Below are 16,229 nucleotides of genomic sequence, written 5' to 3' on the forward strand. Positions count from 1 at the left end.
GGGGGCTCTGCCCAGCGGAGAGGCGCCGGCTTAACCCCTGCTGTTAGCGGCGAAGATGGGCGCTTTCTCGCCTGTCCCAGTCCTGCCTTGTGTCTTTGCTGCCGGCCTCTGTTAGTAGAGGACAAAGCCTAAGTGGGTCCTGCTCGTTTGTAATTAGCGACCTTCTTAATTCCAGCTGTTTGCGGGGCGTGCAGAAACTTGCAGTAGGCAAAGGGCAGCAGTGGGAAGGGGCTGGCTGCTGTTTAGGTAAATAAGCAGTTACATCTCATACATGTCACAAAACCAGCTATTTATCCTGTAATACTTAATAGGGGTGCAGCAGTTGCTATGCATGAGAAGCCTTGGGTCATCTCTTTTTCTGGGGATAAGGTAATAATCTGGGCCTTATAATGTGCCAAATGTTCTCCAACTTAAGCAATTAGCATATGGTTGTAGGTTTTACAGGGCACTAATGCTCATCTTTCACATTTTCTGCGGGTGGGAAGATGAGGTTTGTAGTGCTTGCTCCCATCAGCTGCTGGATGCTGTAGACTAGGAATGCAATTAAGTGTAGACACCTTTACTCCACGTTTTCTGCACCAGCCGTGGTGGCCACTGATCAGAACATAATTTTAAGAGATGACTTTTATCAGTCTGTGCCATCACAGTGCTGCAAAGACGCCCCTTCAGCGAGGGAGAATAAACCTCAGTAGTTCAGTGTACAACAGCAGTTACCATCAGGATTAAAGAAAGTGTCAGGTGGGCAAGTGTTGCATGTCTCTTCAGATCCAGAGTGTAAGTAAATTTTGCTTAGTGCCTACTACAGAGGTGACAGCTTTCCTATATATTTGTTGGAGAGATACATATATACACATACACAGAGAGAATATGCATTTATTCTTTACTGCTGTCCCCTGGTGTCTCGGGAGCTATTGCAGCTGCTGCCTGGCTTCCCAGCAGAGTGATGGACAGCAAGCAGCTTCCTGCTGGTTGGACTGCAGTAAAGTCCTGGAGAATACTGTTAAATGTGGATGCAGTGGCCTGCTGTCAGATTTTGTCTGTGTATGTATTCAGCCCAAAAGAACTGGGATTCATAAGGAAATACTTTTTACTGTGAGGGTGACCGAGCACTGGAACAGATTGCCCAGAGAGGTTGTGAAGTCTTCAGCTTTGGAGATACTCAAAAGCCATCTGGATGTTGCCCCGGGCATCCTGCTGTAGGTGGCCTTGCTTGAGCCGGGAGGTTGGACAAGATGACCTCCAAAGGTCCCTGCCAACTTCAATTGTTCTGTGATTCTGTGAAAATAAGTTTGTGCTGCTTTGGTGTGAAATTACATGTGGCTGCTCTTAGTGACTCACTGAAACTAAAAAGTTACCAAGAAATTAACTGAATAAACCTCCAACTTTTATTTGAAAGTAGTTGTTGAAATAGATTCACATAGAACATAGAGTGGGTATTTGAAAAGAGGACTTTGTGTGTAGACGGCCTCAGTGGGATGAAGGACATAAGTGTCTGCATGGAGCACAATTAACTGGGGCAATCTAAAAGCAGAAATGTTTTGTGTCTAGATTTGCATGACACACCTCTTGCTCCAGTATAGGCAGATAATTCTGTGATTTTTATTTTGGTATTTAGAGCTGTATTTTAAAAATATGATTGATGAAATGTTTTGACTGAGTTTTATTTTCTCAAAGTCAAAAAGTTCAGGAATATTATTTCAGGCGTAGTTTAAAAATACAGTATCCAGGTTTAACAGATGTTTATTTTAAAAAATCTGAACGTATCTAAACGTTGCATATGCACGTCTGTTCCTCCAAATCCGTTAGAGATATATGCACATCCTTCTCTGTGCTTCATATACAGAAAAATGATTTTGTGTTTATAAGTTACCAGGATGTAAAAGGCTCAAAACTTTCCTGGAACATGAAGTGCCACAAGTGCACAACGGGAACAAGCTATTATATTTATATTGATGTTACATGACCTTGCAGGGCCTTTAGCCAGGCTGTGTTCATGTTACATAAGGATCATGCATATCTGGTTGATTTCCATCTTTTTCTGCTGGAATTGAAAAGATTATTTACAACAATGATTATTGTTAGTCTTAGTCTTCTTACTTTGGGTATTTACTTCTCTTTTTCTGTTGGAGCTATGGAATCCTATACTTTGTATACAATTAACTTTGGCTGTATTCATTAGCTTATATTTGCTTTGTCTCTTTAAACCATATACATTGTCATTGACAAACAGTGCACAGAAGTAACTTCCAGTGAGACTGTACTGTTATGTTATCTCTAATACATTAAGAGTAATTTGCTTGTAGATTCTCAGGATCAAAAAGGAGGCCATTGGGGTTTTATGGTTTTGAGGAATGTAAGAAAATGCTTTTGCAGCTCTCTTGGTATGATAAAAACTTTGGCTTTCTGGAATTTAACAACGAAGTATTCAGAATGTAAAATACGTTTTACCAAAACCAATGCATTGATGAATTTAAATAAACTAATTACAGCAAATCTTTTGTATCTTACATATCTATTTACAGAGATTAGCGTTACAGATAGAAATCCATAATTTTCTTGTTAATCTGTTCTCTTCTGGTTTGCTCACCAAGATTGCTATAAAAATATATTTATATATTCTAAGCTTGTACATTAGTAGGTGCCATTTTCTGAATTTAAAAATAGTCTGCATGTGTTGCGTAAAATGCCTTTGGGCAGGAGAGGAGGGGGATATCTGTCTGGTTGACATGGAACATAAGAAAAAATCTGAAGTATGCTAGAGCTAAATGCAGCTATAGGGGAAAATGAGTTAAAATATATTGAGTTTAGTCTTATTAGCACATTAAATGCCAGCAGAACGTCATACCCAACCTTTTATTTCAGAAATAATCACCATTTTGCTGTGAAGACAACTCAGACATTGTAGCATGTGCAAACAAAGGAAATATTTCTTTAGAGCCTCGTTACGCAGGGCAACGGTGATTTGCTCTTTGTTCTGCCAGCTGTCTGCAACACTGGTGCAGAAAATGGACGCTGGAATGTTTAAATAAACTTTAGACGCTGTAGCCCCACAAACGTTTTGAACTGATTCTCCTTTTTAAAAGTAAGTCTGAAGCAGATGTAAATGAGCATGGCTGGGCTTTTCGCGATGGCTCAGGGTGATACACCTTGGGATGTGATGCTGTGCTGCTTCCTTCGGATTAGTTCATCATCACAGGGAAAGGTGTGAGATTGTTGCAGGCTTAAGAATATGATCACTGCAGCAGGAGGCCCTTGCCGAAGGGGCAAGGTTGGCCTGTCTGTTTATCCCTCAGTTACTTCTGAGTTGGTGAGATCTGTTATGACAAGCTAGTGAAAAAATCCTAGGAGGATTATCACAAAGGTAACATGTTTTTCTGTCACTGTAATTAAGCTGGCAATGGAGTAGTATTCTTCAGCTCATTTATAGGCTGTATATTTTAAATTTTCTTGGCAACATAGTTTAAAATAAAATGATTCATGGGCAGGAATATAATAATGTTAATACTGTTCAGCCAAATGCAGCTTGCTTTCAGCTGGCTGTGTACCTGGTGGGGCTGCCCTGTGTAAGGCAGGCACTGTCTGTGTGCGGTGTGATGCTCAGGTGATGCAGACACCCTCCCTGATGGCCAAGAGGGTGATGGGAGTCCCAGGAGATACAGCATAGGCTTTTCTTCTTGTGTGTGTGCCTTTATGTACCGAGCCTAGCATAACGGCAGAGGAGCTATCATAGCTGTTGTTGCCCAGTAAGAAATGTTTGTCAGGACAGCAGAAGACAGAGATTGGAATGGGAAGGCTTGAGTAGCGTAGGTACTGCCAGTGAGTGAGGGCTGCATGCTACAGATGGGTGCTGTGGAGACTGGAGTCTCTTCCAAGGCTGGTGTATTTCTGAGGAATAAAAGCTGTCTTAAAAAGAGTCTGGAACCTTTCATAGGGTCTTAGAAGACTGGAGACCAACTCCAGTTGCCAGGGAATAAGGCTTTGACATGTAGTGCCTGTAAGTATGGGCATGGTTGGGTGTAATTTCATTTAATTCACTGGATTGTGTCCACTACTTTAACCACTGGATTTGACTCTGTTCAGGTAGTGATGGTTTGTAGATGTTTGGAGACTTCTTTATAGTAATGCTAGAGTTTGATTACTGAGTTTGGAGGGTTTGCTTATTTTATTTTGTGACTGCTCTGACCTAGAGAGTTCTTTGTATGACCCAGGAAGGAGGTTTGGAAACAAGCCTTTGGCTAAGCTCTCTAAAGTGCTTCTGTCTGTCCAAGTCACTTTTAGGTTATTTCACTTACGTAGTAGGGTTCAAATATAAAAATCATAGAGAGCGCTGAGGTTGGTTAGCAGCATCAGCAATACTAATCAAACATAATTCAGCTGACTGTCATGTAAAGGAAGGTAAGATAAGGTAGGGGGAGAAGAAGGCAAGTCACTTCAAAAGAGCTTCTCTGAAACTCAGCTCTGCTCTAATCTGCCTTTCAAATCTGGCTTCTCCTGCCCTTATAGAATGAATCAACTTGACATTTTAGCAATTTTTTAAGAAAAGGGGTGAAGTGCTTAGAATGCATCAAAGGGGGTGAAGCAGAGAACATCTGAAGAAGATCATCTTTTATCTGATACCCTCTTTCTTCATGGCAGAGGAGCAAAAGTAGGTTAGGTCTTTGTCCTCGCTTTTTACTTTATGAAGTTCTGTATTTTTCTGTGAAACATGTTTTAGTCAAGAAGGTTTTATTGCAGGAATTACTGTACATAACTTTCATATTCAACATCTTTGATTATGTGATTTATCAGGAGGATGTGGTCTTTTGCCCTTTCTGCTACATATTGTACGTATACTTTTCACTCTGAAAAGAATTCTATTCTAAAGTAGACCAACAACAGGTTTTGAGTAGATATGTAGATGTATACACATACATTTATATAACTATATGCATCTATATATGTATGTAGTATCTAGAATCAGATGTTTTTATTATGTCAGTCCAACTGTTGTAGAGAAGTTGGCAGAAATCAATTAAGCATATTTTCTCTGAAAGTTGTGGGGGGACAAATATCTGACTTTTTTCTTTCCAAGTCTCTCTTCAGTGTGGAACTGCTTTTGAATGGTTATCTTAAAAATTACTCAGTACAAGTCTATTTGCCTTGTGCTGGTATTGATGTTAGGAGCCTTACAGATGTCTCTAGGAGCAAAGTTAGGGCAGTGTTGAGTCTGTCCAGAAAAGTGTCTATTTTCAGTTGTCCTTGCTGCTGCTATTGAGCTGTAGAAGCTGACTTATGTGTTTCTGAGAGAGACAATTCTTTATTGCTGTCTTGTCTAGACTTTGAAGGAGCCAAAAGGTGTGAATTCCTTTTAGAATGTGTTAATAACTTTCCTTCTAGTATGATATGGAAGTGTTTCATTTCAGGATTCCCTGCAAGTATAGCTTGAGCCATTGGTTCCAACCCCACAAAAAAACCCACACCCTTTTGTGGTTTTTTTTTTACAGAATGGTAGTCATTTGAGTTAAGTTGTTACAGAAAATAACATGACTTAATAAAATATATGTATTTCCACTTCAAGCAAACTATTAATGTTTATTTTTTGATACTTTCCAGAGATGCATGGAATCACATTTAGGATTCAAATCAGCGTGAAAGAACTGCTGGATACAGATGTACTTTTAAAGCTGTTATTTCATTTACCAGTCAATTATCCATCAACTCTACCAGATATTTCCGTTAACTCAGACCAGCTTACAAGGGCCCAATGTATGGATGTGAAAGATAAATTACTTGAACAAGCAAAGAATCATCTTTCTGAACCCATGGTACACGATCTGATTCTTTGGATACAGCAGCATCTTAAATATGTCATTAAGGAATCAGCAACAGTTTTCAATGAAAAAACTACTTCGTCAAAAGGAACAAGTACAGAGGATGGTATCTGGATGCTCCTTTTGCATTTAGATCACATGAGAGCAAAGGCAAAATACGTCAAAACTGTGGAAAAATGGGCTACAGATCTAAGGCTGACTGGAAGACTGATGTTCATGGGCAAGATAATATTGATTCTTCTTCAGGGTGACAGGAGCAACATTAAGGTGCAGGAACAATGAATGTTGACTAGTTCTATCGATTTACCACTGAAACCTATATGTCTGAATATTTTGTGTGTGTTTTTGTAAGAGTAACAATTTTGGAAGCAGATTGATCATTAGGACAGTAGGAAGGCCCAACAGCTCTTTTCTGTATTTAAGAAAAAGAAGGTATTCTATGAGAAAGAAACCAGTGATACCTGTAGACCTGTGGTCTGTATTGTTTTGCTTCCCTCTATAATTATATTCCTGTATTCTCTGTGTCTCCTGACTGTAATAAGCCTAGGTTCAGTCTCATGTATTTCCCAAATGCCCCAGAAAACAGAAAATTTGTGATGAGAAATTAATATTTCTAGCTCATTACTGTCTCTTTCCTTGACTTAGAGATGCCTGGGCTTTGAACTTCTTGTCTGTACCTATAAACTCCCTCTGCATTAGGCAGGTTTTTGTGGTGATATTGGAGGAGAATGTTTTGGCTTTTCAAACTCACTTTCTCTAGATCACTTAAGACTGCACTTAACTTCAAGCTGATGAATAAAAACAGTCATGCACTTCTTGGGATGGGCACTTTCAAAGTTTGATTGCTGTCTTCTAGAAAAAATGTGTATGTTTCATCCAGATTTTTGCATTTTACTAAACTTCAAAGATACTAGCTGACATTTAATATTTTGTTCTTTTTTGTCATTTAGGAGTACTTGATTCTTCAGAAAACTTCTAAGGTAGATGTGGACTCAAGCGGAAAGAAATGCAAAGAGAAAATGATTAGTGTACTGTGTGAGACAAAAGTACAGTCACAGCAGAAAAGGTATAATTTAGTACTGTTGTGGATAGAAAAGTAACAATCGATAATTACATTCTGACAAATCTAGGCATATTCATGAGTCTCCCTTTTACAATGTAGGTTTCAGACGTTTGAAGTCAAAGAATATTCAACACTGGATGAGCTACAAAAGGAATTTGAAACTGCAGGACTTGCAACTCTTTTCTCTGACTTTGTGCCTCCTCTCTTAAAATAAAATTAAAAGAAAACTCTGGACTCTTTCACCAAAGCAGTAGTTGACTGCAGATGCTGATGGAAGATAAAAGGACTAATTTGGCAAACAACGTTAAAGCTTTTCTGAAAAAAAATACCAGTAGTAGCCATCCTTTTGCAAGAAGGAGAAGGCAATTAGTACATTAAGAATTGATAATTTTTTGACATTTGTGTATTGATAACTTTTTCCAAGGAATGTGGAGTTAATTGTGATAATTGCATGGCGAGCATGAGAGATTGGGAAGAAATAATGTTAAAATAATGGTCTTCTAGTTAGACTCTGTTTTGCAATCCCCATTTTTCAATGTTTTCATTTATATCTGTCATGGTAGTGGTTTTTCGTAACAGCCTGCTAGAAAGCATTATTAATTTTGCTTTGGAAGCTTATATGAAGATATTTCTATAAAAAGCATAGCAAACACATATTTGAATATGTGAGGACAGCATATACTTAATATCCCTTAGGTGTTCATCTGCTAACTTTTCATTCTCCATTTATTTGACTATAAATGCTAGACTGTTGATTTAAAGAAAAAGCTTATGTCACTTGGGGCCTGAAAAAACTTAGAAATGTCTTTTTGAATGTTAGTTTTTATTCCAAAATGTATAAAAACACCCAAGTGGAGAATTTAAATAGATTAAAAAGCTAAGGTAAAGCCAATTGTAATATTTTCTGTGATAGTTTACAGATTCCTTTTTGCACTTTATCTGGTTTTACTGTCAGTGCATCTTTAGACATCTTGATTCAATTAAACTGTCAGTGCAGTATATATAAAGACTTCAGTCTTCTGTCTCTCAAGACTTCTGTCAAGTCTTCTGTCATTTGAGAAGCTGGTAAGTTATAACTCCCTATTAAAATTTCCATACCTTTAGCATTTTGTTTTGATTGGTCAGTGGCCCTGGCCAGCTTATAATTTTTTTTTATCACTAGTCTATAGTTTGCTTCAGTATAATGTTACAAATTATATACATCATTTTTACAAATTGTGCAAGTTCTGTTTGCCTAGGTAGAATTGGATACTTATTTCTTCTTATAATTATTAATGTACGTTGGTTTCTATTTTACCTGCTATCATTCTCTAGCAAGACTAGATAAATTGTCCAGTAGCAAAAATTTTCAAGTAGTGAGATTTTCAGTAACTAGCATTGCCATTTCAGTTAGTTTTAGCATGTAGCTAAGCATGTCCTTTACTGCTCTCTAAAACTCACTCCCAGAAGCCAAACGTCTCATGTATTCTTTAACTGAATAGATTTGATCAATTCAGTGTAAATTCATTTATCTCCTTGCACTGGGGGAAGACTGGTACAATTTGGTTAGTTCCTGTTGTGTGGTTTGGCAAATCATCATGTAAAACATTTTGATGTCTGGTTTCATACTCGGGCCATGAAATCATACCTCTATATGTACACTAGCGAACCAACTAAAACAAACTATTAAGTTTTTAGGTTTTACTGTTTGAGATATCAAGTGCATAAAGGGTTGTAGACTATTTGAGAGTTTCTTAAGTTTTTAAGGAGTTTGGTAATTTTCCTAATATGGAGTGTCTCAAATTCCTGTGTTGCATGTTATTTTATGTACCAAGGCTTATTTAATAAGACAATAGCAAAAGCTCTTCTTAATGAGTCTTTCGTGTGTAGCACATACAGTATTTCAGGCATGGTAGAAAACAGACTGGGTTAAACAGGTTTTACAAATCTGCTCTATGTTATTTTGAAATGGCTTCCTGAGAGAAAGGAAATCAAATTTTCTATCATTTTAAGTGTATGCGGAGATGAATTTTTACTTTTATAAAGAATAAAACCCCAGAAGTATCTTTAAAATATTAAAATAACATGTATTTTAAATTACAGTTTTCAGGATTGAGCTATCCTCAGTTAAAATAGCTATGTTGAAAAATTGTATGTCAGTGGAGTATAAAGTCTTGAAAGATGCAGAGGCTTCTCTTCTTATACTATGCGATAGATCTGACAAGTATCAAAAACAAGAAAAGGCCTATGCATGTGCAGTGTAAAACATAATCAGTATCTCTCTGCAAATCTAAATGTTGTAAAGTTTTGCCAGATGGATTTTATGTCCTCAGACAGATCTTTAAAATACTCCACTTTTCTGGAAAGAGAATAAGTAGTAAAGTACTCCAGCACAACCTATATCACAACCTTCTCCATTAAAGTCTAGCTGGAACCTTATCTAACGTGTATAAATAAGTTGTATATGCTTTTTGTTGATTTTGGAAATTGGGTTGAATAGCATACCTAATCATGTGATCTCAAATTGCATGTCACTGCAAAAATAATTGAGGTGTACAGTTGTTGTGCTCATCTTTCTTGCAAGATTAGATGCAGACGCTCCAACTTTTTCCTCCCTACTCTAAAAGCTACTGTAATTAGCTGCATAAGAGAAGCTGTTTGTAGGGTCAGTGGTTGCCAGTTGCACTTGGATATAAACTCATGTATTTTCTTGAAAACTATTGCCTGATGCCTTCTTGGTTAACTGTTTGGTCACAACTATCATCGTGCATCAGCCAATTTAAAAAGTAAAAAAGTTGAAGAGCAAATGACAGTTGGGTAAGTTGCAGCTCTCTTCTGATCTGCGTTCATCTTCTTGCCAAATGAAGTTGTAAGCAGCTAGATGATTTCTGTACTTCAGGAGTTGTAAAAAGCAGTTTATACAATCAATTTTTATCATAGTTGAATTTGTTACTCGCTAACTTATATTGGACAAATCAACGAGTCCAGCCTAGGAAAAGACTGCAGTTTTTTTGCTTGGACTGATGTACTTCAGGAGAATTACAAATCTGATCAGCTTGATACTGTTCAGGCAGCAGAGAACATGAAAACTGATGTCAGGCTGATTCTGTCAAAGCAAATACTTTTGCCTACCTATCAATCAGTCACTTATTTTGAAGGGTAGGAGGATATCTTGTGTTCAGACAAGTAAACAATATTTTTAAAGGTTGTTCTTTTGGAAGAATGTTGCAGCTGTCTGTTAACTGATGGTTTGTTTGCATTTATTGTAAAAAGAGATGGGCAAGCCTGTGAGCCCCTGGGGCACAAAAGTCATCAAAATGCTTACTGTGGTGCATGTTCTGCCCTCCAAGGGAACTGAAGCAGACACAGAAGAATAAAATGTGGGGAAATAAAGTCAAAACTCTTGAGAATCATTAAAGAATGCATATCAGTGCCTAAAAAGTTAGTGAAGTGTATATAGCTATCAGAATCAGACAATTCAATTGCAAGGAAAAAGAAATTCACAAAGAAAAAATGGTTTAACAAACAATATCCACAAGAAAGCTAGTTTCTTATAATATAAATAGTTCTTTGAACAGTGTGCTTAGTAAAGTCTGGTTTCCCGCGGACATTCTTGTATTCTAAACAATTGCACACATGAAGCCTTTCTTGCAGAAGAGACATTCATGATGGAACTCTCCCAGGTGGGTTCCCCAATGCCTGAGGTTGATTGTGCTTTCTGTATAAATCATTAAAGTATCAATAGCATTTTTATTCTCTGCTATGTGTTTTCAGCAAAGTTGTAGAAACTCGGTTTCTTTCAAGCTAGTAACCTCTCATTTTATTTGAAATGAGTTGAATTCAAAAGTTTTAGAAGAATTTTGTTGTGTAAATATAATATGTTTGCTTCCATACAGACAGCACAGCTGCATGAAGTTTCATTTGAAAATCAGGCTAAAATGAAAACTGTTGCAATAGGATGGACTACTTGAAGAATCAGGTTTTTAGGACAAAACTGTGATTTGACTGGTCTTTTTGAATCCCTTGGCTTATTAAGTGTGAAGAAAACAGAAAATAGGTTAAGAAATAAGGGTATATAGAAAGAGGAGCAAAACCCCTTATTTGCACAGTCATTTTTGCATGAATACATTGCATCCAAAGTGTCTGTTCTAATCCTGAGGAGACATGCTCGATCCAGTCTGCTAAACTGCGGTTGAATTAACTGCAGTTGGGTGGGCATCCACCAGTCACTAGAAGAGATGGCACTGGCTGTGCCAGGCGGGTTTGTTAGAAAATGGCACATGTTCACTTTTTCTGCTCCTTTCATATGATTCATGAGTGTTGTAGGTCTGCATTTTCTGTTGTACGAGAAGAAAGATGGTCTGGTCTTCTGAGGACTTCTCTCTCATTACCCTGTGTGCAGCAAGCATAAACTGAAGTAACCAGAAGGGCAACATGAGATTTTTTTTTTACTATTCATGTAACATCAGGTCTTGCTACATATGTATGCTCCAACTTCGGCAGAGTAGTGATGACTGTGGAAACAAGGACTTTGGAGTGCTAACAGATTAAATTGCTCAATTCTGCAAGAAATGAATCGTTCTACAGTTTTGTGTTTTAGCATTGTTACTGACCGTCATTATGACCAAGGTCTGTGGAGAAAACCATCTCTGTCTTGGTAGAGGGAGGAGCAGGAATAAAACTCCCTTCTTTTCTGTATTAATTTTTCAAGGCATTATTTATAGCATTAATATGTACTATTTATATTTAAAGGGTTTTATTATCCTCTCTTGTAAAGAAACCTTTATGAGCAGCACATACTGTGAAGTAGCCTACTGTTCAGGAGAATAGCATGGCTTCAGGGGAAGTAATGCCAAGTTCCAGAGCAGGGAAATACTTTTAATGGGGGACATCGTTAGTATTGGGAATTCACCATTTTTTTTTTTTTACTTATTCAGTCTCGTTAAGATTATAATTCTTACACCTCACCCCCCCTTGCCATTTGTTATTTGCTGTTACAGGGAGGAGAAGACACTGTAAGAACTCCTAGATGAAATCCTTGACATAATCAATTAAAAAAAGATTGAAAGTAGATTTGATTGTTTTGTGAATAAGGCTAATTTTTGTGGTTTTGTAATTCTATCTCATTTTCCTATAAGTCTGCTTCTTATTTCTGTATGAATGACCCACAAAACCCAGAGATTAGTATAAATTAGAAGTACTGTAATGAGCTTAAAGAAACTTCATAGTGGAAAAAATACTTTGTTTACATTGTTTCTTTTAAAAATAGTTTAATAAACCCTACATACGGATGATTTAAAATCTTGTGTCCCTTGATTTGTTCAGCTTTATCTGTGAAAATACAAACATAATCATATTATAGTTCCTTGAAATAAGATGATGAAACGTTGCACACACTGTATTTCTGCCAGAGTTTGAGACTGAAATTGCTTATATTATAAAATAGTGCAGTTGCTGGAATCAACTTTCATATATCTCATAGCAGCATTAAGCATTATCATCCTGTCTCTTTGTGCATAAGACATGCAACACTGGCAGCACTATGTTCTGGTTTTATAATTTATACGTATACTTAATTTTATATTATGCAAGAATTATGATTGTTTATATGCTTAATTATAGACGTAAATGGAACTTGAAATGTAAATATGCTAATAGCATTTTGCAGTTATTGTTCTGTGCTATTTTCATATATTGGCTTTTATATCAATATTAGTTCGTGTTTTCCAGCCTGAAAGTATTAACCTGCAGTGAAAAGAACTCTTCAGAGTGACAGAAAAATTTGCCTAAAAGACACGTTAATTTAAGGAATTCTTTGGACTCTAAAAATGAATTCCTTAATATTTTCAGTTAATTATGCATTCAGGTGTTTTAATTTTATGCTAATAAGGTAACAACCATTATGCTTTTGATTTTCTTTGTGTTTCTTAATGTAATACAAATAATCTGTTTGCATCCTGCATTAGAACATAGCTGATCATGGAATTGGGGTCAATATTCTATTAGGATTTCCCATTATAAATATGATTCATTATATGTATGCATTGTCACCTATTATAACTTGAATGCAAAGAGTCATTTTAGGATGAAACTTGTTACAAAAGATCTCTGCATGAGAACAGTAACTCCACTTTGTGCTTCTTTTCCTATTGTCACCTTTTACACTCCTGCAAATAAGAAATTAAGACTGATTTCTATGGGAAATAGTCAAATGATCACAGTTTCCTAGAGCTGAATTTAACAGGCCAACTCACTGTGGTACACTAGAACTCAATACTTGCTGGTTGGAGGTGGGGTACTCTCTAGGCCTTTATGGGACCACTTTTGGCAACATCTAACTGCTCCACTGAAGCAATTAGCTGGATATTTCTTAAACTTGATGTAGAGAGTTGAGGGAGCTAATTTCACCTGTGCAGAAAACAAATGGTTGACTGCTGCTTGATCTGAGCTTTACATCAGGAGAGCAGCCTGGTACTCCTTTTATGTTAGTGCCACAGGGGCTAATAACCTAAAGTTTACGCTTGTGCTAGTCAAAGAGAACGCTGCAGAGCAAAATCAGTGCCACAATTTTAAGACTGAAGGTGCTAAAATCAATGTACCTTTACTGTTCTTGGGATGCACTTAGGAAAAAATCAGTGCAAAATGATTTTGTTGGTCTCTGATCGATCACTAATCTGTAGTATTATACAGAGGCAGGGTATATTTTTATGGAAGTTGATACTATGAGTACCTGTCAGTCAAGATAATAAAGAAAGCAGTTCTTTTTTAAAAGTAAAATAACTGAGTTACTTGTGAGAACACTGTCCATGCAAGATGCTGAACAGAAGCTGAGCTGTATGGATAGAGCTGTGCCAGAGGCTGATTTTTATTTGGTAGAAGTGGAGGTGTTAGAAAGGAACAGACAGCAATAAAAACACTGGTGATGTGGCTCTCGGAGAAGCCAAAAGAAAGGGGTTTTTTTGGATTGATTACTCTCTGGAAAGAGGTTTGGGAATATGAGCAAAGAATTGCTACTGTATCCAAGCTTCAAGTAGAAATGCCTGAAATAAATACGCAGCTTCATTGTAATTTTCTCCTTTTTGCAGAAATAGCGTGTAGCGCTGAGAACAAGTGATGGAAGTTTTCAGGGGCATAGAGATGACTAACCTCACTCAAGAGCTGTAGGCTGTCTGCAAAGGAATCAGAGCAATTCTTAGAAATTTTCCTCAAGTGACCCAGGGATGACAGAGGCTTTGTTGAGGCAATAACCTCCAAAAGTCTCATAAGACTGAGAAACTAGGCTGTCGTACCTCTGGGTGGTTGGGATGATTGGTGGAAGAGGTGACCAGCAGCTCCCAGGAGCAGATTATCTGCACCATGTGGGCTTTCTGGAAAGCAAGGACTAAAGAGGGTTGACAAATCACTTTTGGAAAAAAAAGTCCGCTTATTTATGGAATCAGACAACACAGGTAAGTGTTTAATTTTTATGAGACTTTTTCTGCATTGATATTATAGACACCTGGCATGGAGATGTTAGATGGTTCTTGCTCAAAAAGTGCATAATGTCTTGGGAGGCTGATGTATTTCCATTCTTCATCAATTACAAAGATTGTTCTGGATGATAATGGTGGGCAGTGGCATTACAAAACCTAAGTGGTGCAAACCTATTCCGAGTCAAGTATTTGCTATGGGGTTAGGAGCCACTCTAAGTATGGGTTAGGCAAGGCACATCTAATAACAAAAACAAGAGGGAAAGAAAATACTCCACAGGAATGGTTACAGGAGTTTCCAGAAAATTGTGTTTCTGAGACACTGGTATGACAAAGGAGGACTTCAAGGTTACCTCTGCATTGACAAGGAGCCAAATGCTAGAAACTCCAGCTAGGTGTGAGGGTGTCACTCAGAGTTTCTGGGCTGTATGGTACCTGGAGAGTGCCTGGAGCTTGGCACAGAGCGCATGACTTTCCTGCCAGCCATGCACCAGATTGCTTCTTTTTGTTTAAGGGCAGCTGCAGAAAGGAAGCTCCTTGCTATGAATTCTGTTATTTACTTCCTACAATACGAATTATTAAAAGATGCTACAGGTTTCCTTCAGACTAATTCTGAAGAATCAGGGAAATACTTTTTAAAACAAAGGAACAGTGATAAAACCTCAGGAGAAGCTGGTCACTTACATATTGATGCTGTGAAAAAAATTATCAGAAGGATGATCATCAAGCAGAGCGGGAATAAAGACATGTCCCCAAACCAGTCCAGAGATGCCAGTTCTCCAAGCTTCTGGCAGAAGCTTATGTTAGTGCTCAGCAGAGGAGAACAGGTATCTCCACAGTAGTCTCCCAGCCTTTGTGGGGGGAGGCTGCGGACAGCTAAAGGTAAAGGCAAAGCTTGGCAGTACAGGCAATGTGCTGACCATTTTTAAGGTCTCAGCTTTTAAACAGCCATGAAAGCTGCGCTATTCCATGTGTAACAGTGTCTGTAATGCCCACAGGAGCTCTGGTACTGTCTCAGATATACTCACTTAACTGATCAAATCTATTGGGAAAGGTAACTACGTTGAAACCATGTAATCAGTTCCAAAAGGAGAGGGTGATTGTAGAAGGTGAAGCTGTTCAGTACTGGGGAGCAGTGGTTTTGAAAGCTGGATACTCGGAATGTTCTCAGTAGCTGGGACAATGAAAAACTAATCCCTGGGATTTGTTGTATAGTTATTAGTAGTAGCTATGTAAAAATGGGAAATAATTGATTCTTCTCTTGTAGTTTATGGATTTTTTTCTATAAATTCATTGTTAAGTTGAAGCAAATGCGTTGTGAATAATTGTTTAGCAGCAAAATAAAAAGTTTTCCTGCCTTTAGGTAGAATGTGAGATTGAAAGTCCTAAGAGAAATTTTAGCTGTAGGTTTCCTATGGATCTGAAGTAGGAATGGGTTACAGCTCACTGAAAATTTCTTATTAACAGCAAATCATTAAAAGCAGAGAAACAAGCATTACAAAATTTCAGCTGCCATGGAATAAACTACCACAAAGGAAGATGTGAGTGTGTATAGCTCCTGTTACTCAGTATTTTGCAGGGACTCTCAGGAGTAGCAGCAAGGGGGTGTAAGATTTTTCTGGATAGAAATAAGGACTTTTTTTTTTTTTTTTTTTCCTGAGCCAGCAGCAAGAGATTCTATTTATGCCATTTTCAAACAGCAGAAAGAAAAGGGATGCACTTCTGGAAACATACCATCAAGGGGTAACAAGTTTTAACTGATCTGTAGGTCTCATTCATAAGTTTAAAAAAAACCCACAAATAAACCCCAAAATCTCAAAACACATGGAAATATCGAAGTCTTTCTAAAGGATTTTGGTTCTTTATCCTGAACAGAAGACTTTTTTTTTTTTTTTTTTTTTTTTTTCC

General features: G+C 37.5%; 1 protein-coding gene across 1 annotated transcript; it reads left to right on the plus strand.

Moving 5' to 3' along the window:
- The first annotated feature begins 63 nt into the window (after window positions 1-63).
- On the plus strand, window positions 64-12,329 carry RWDD3 (RWD domain containing 3). The gene is made up of 4 exons (XM_026854246.1): window positions 64-246; window positions 5,593-6,077; window positions 6,761-6,876; window positions 6,973-12,329. The coding sequence occupies exons 2-4, from the start codon at window positions 5,595-5,597 to the stop codon at window positions 7,085-7,087; spliced, it is 714 nt and encodes a 237-aa protein (XP_026710047.1). The 5' UTR covers window positions 64-246; window positions 5,593-5,594; the 3' UTR covers window positions 7,088-12,329.
- Window positions 12,330-16,229: the final 3,900 nt, after the last annotated feature.

The sequence above is a fragment of the Athene cunicularia genome (genome assembly GCF_003259725.1).
Source record: "Athene cunicularia isolate RWA chromosome 8 unlocalized genomic scaffold, athCun1 chr8_part1, whole genome shotgun sequence".
NCBI classification, from domain to species: Eukaryota; Metazoa; Chordata; class Aves; order Strigiformes; family Strigidae; genus Athene; species Athene cunicularia.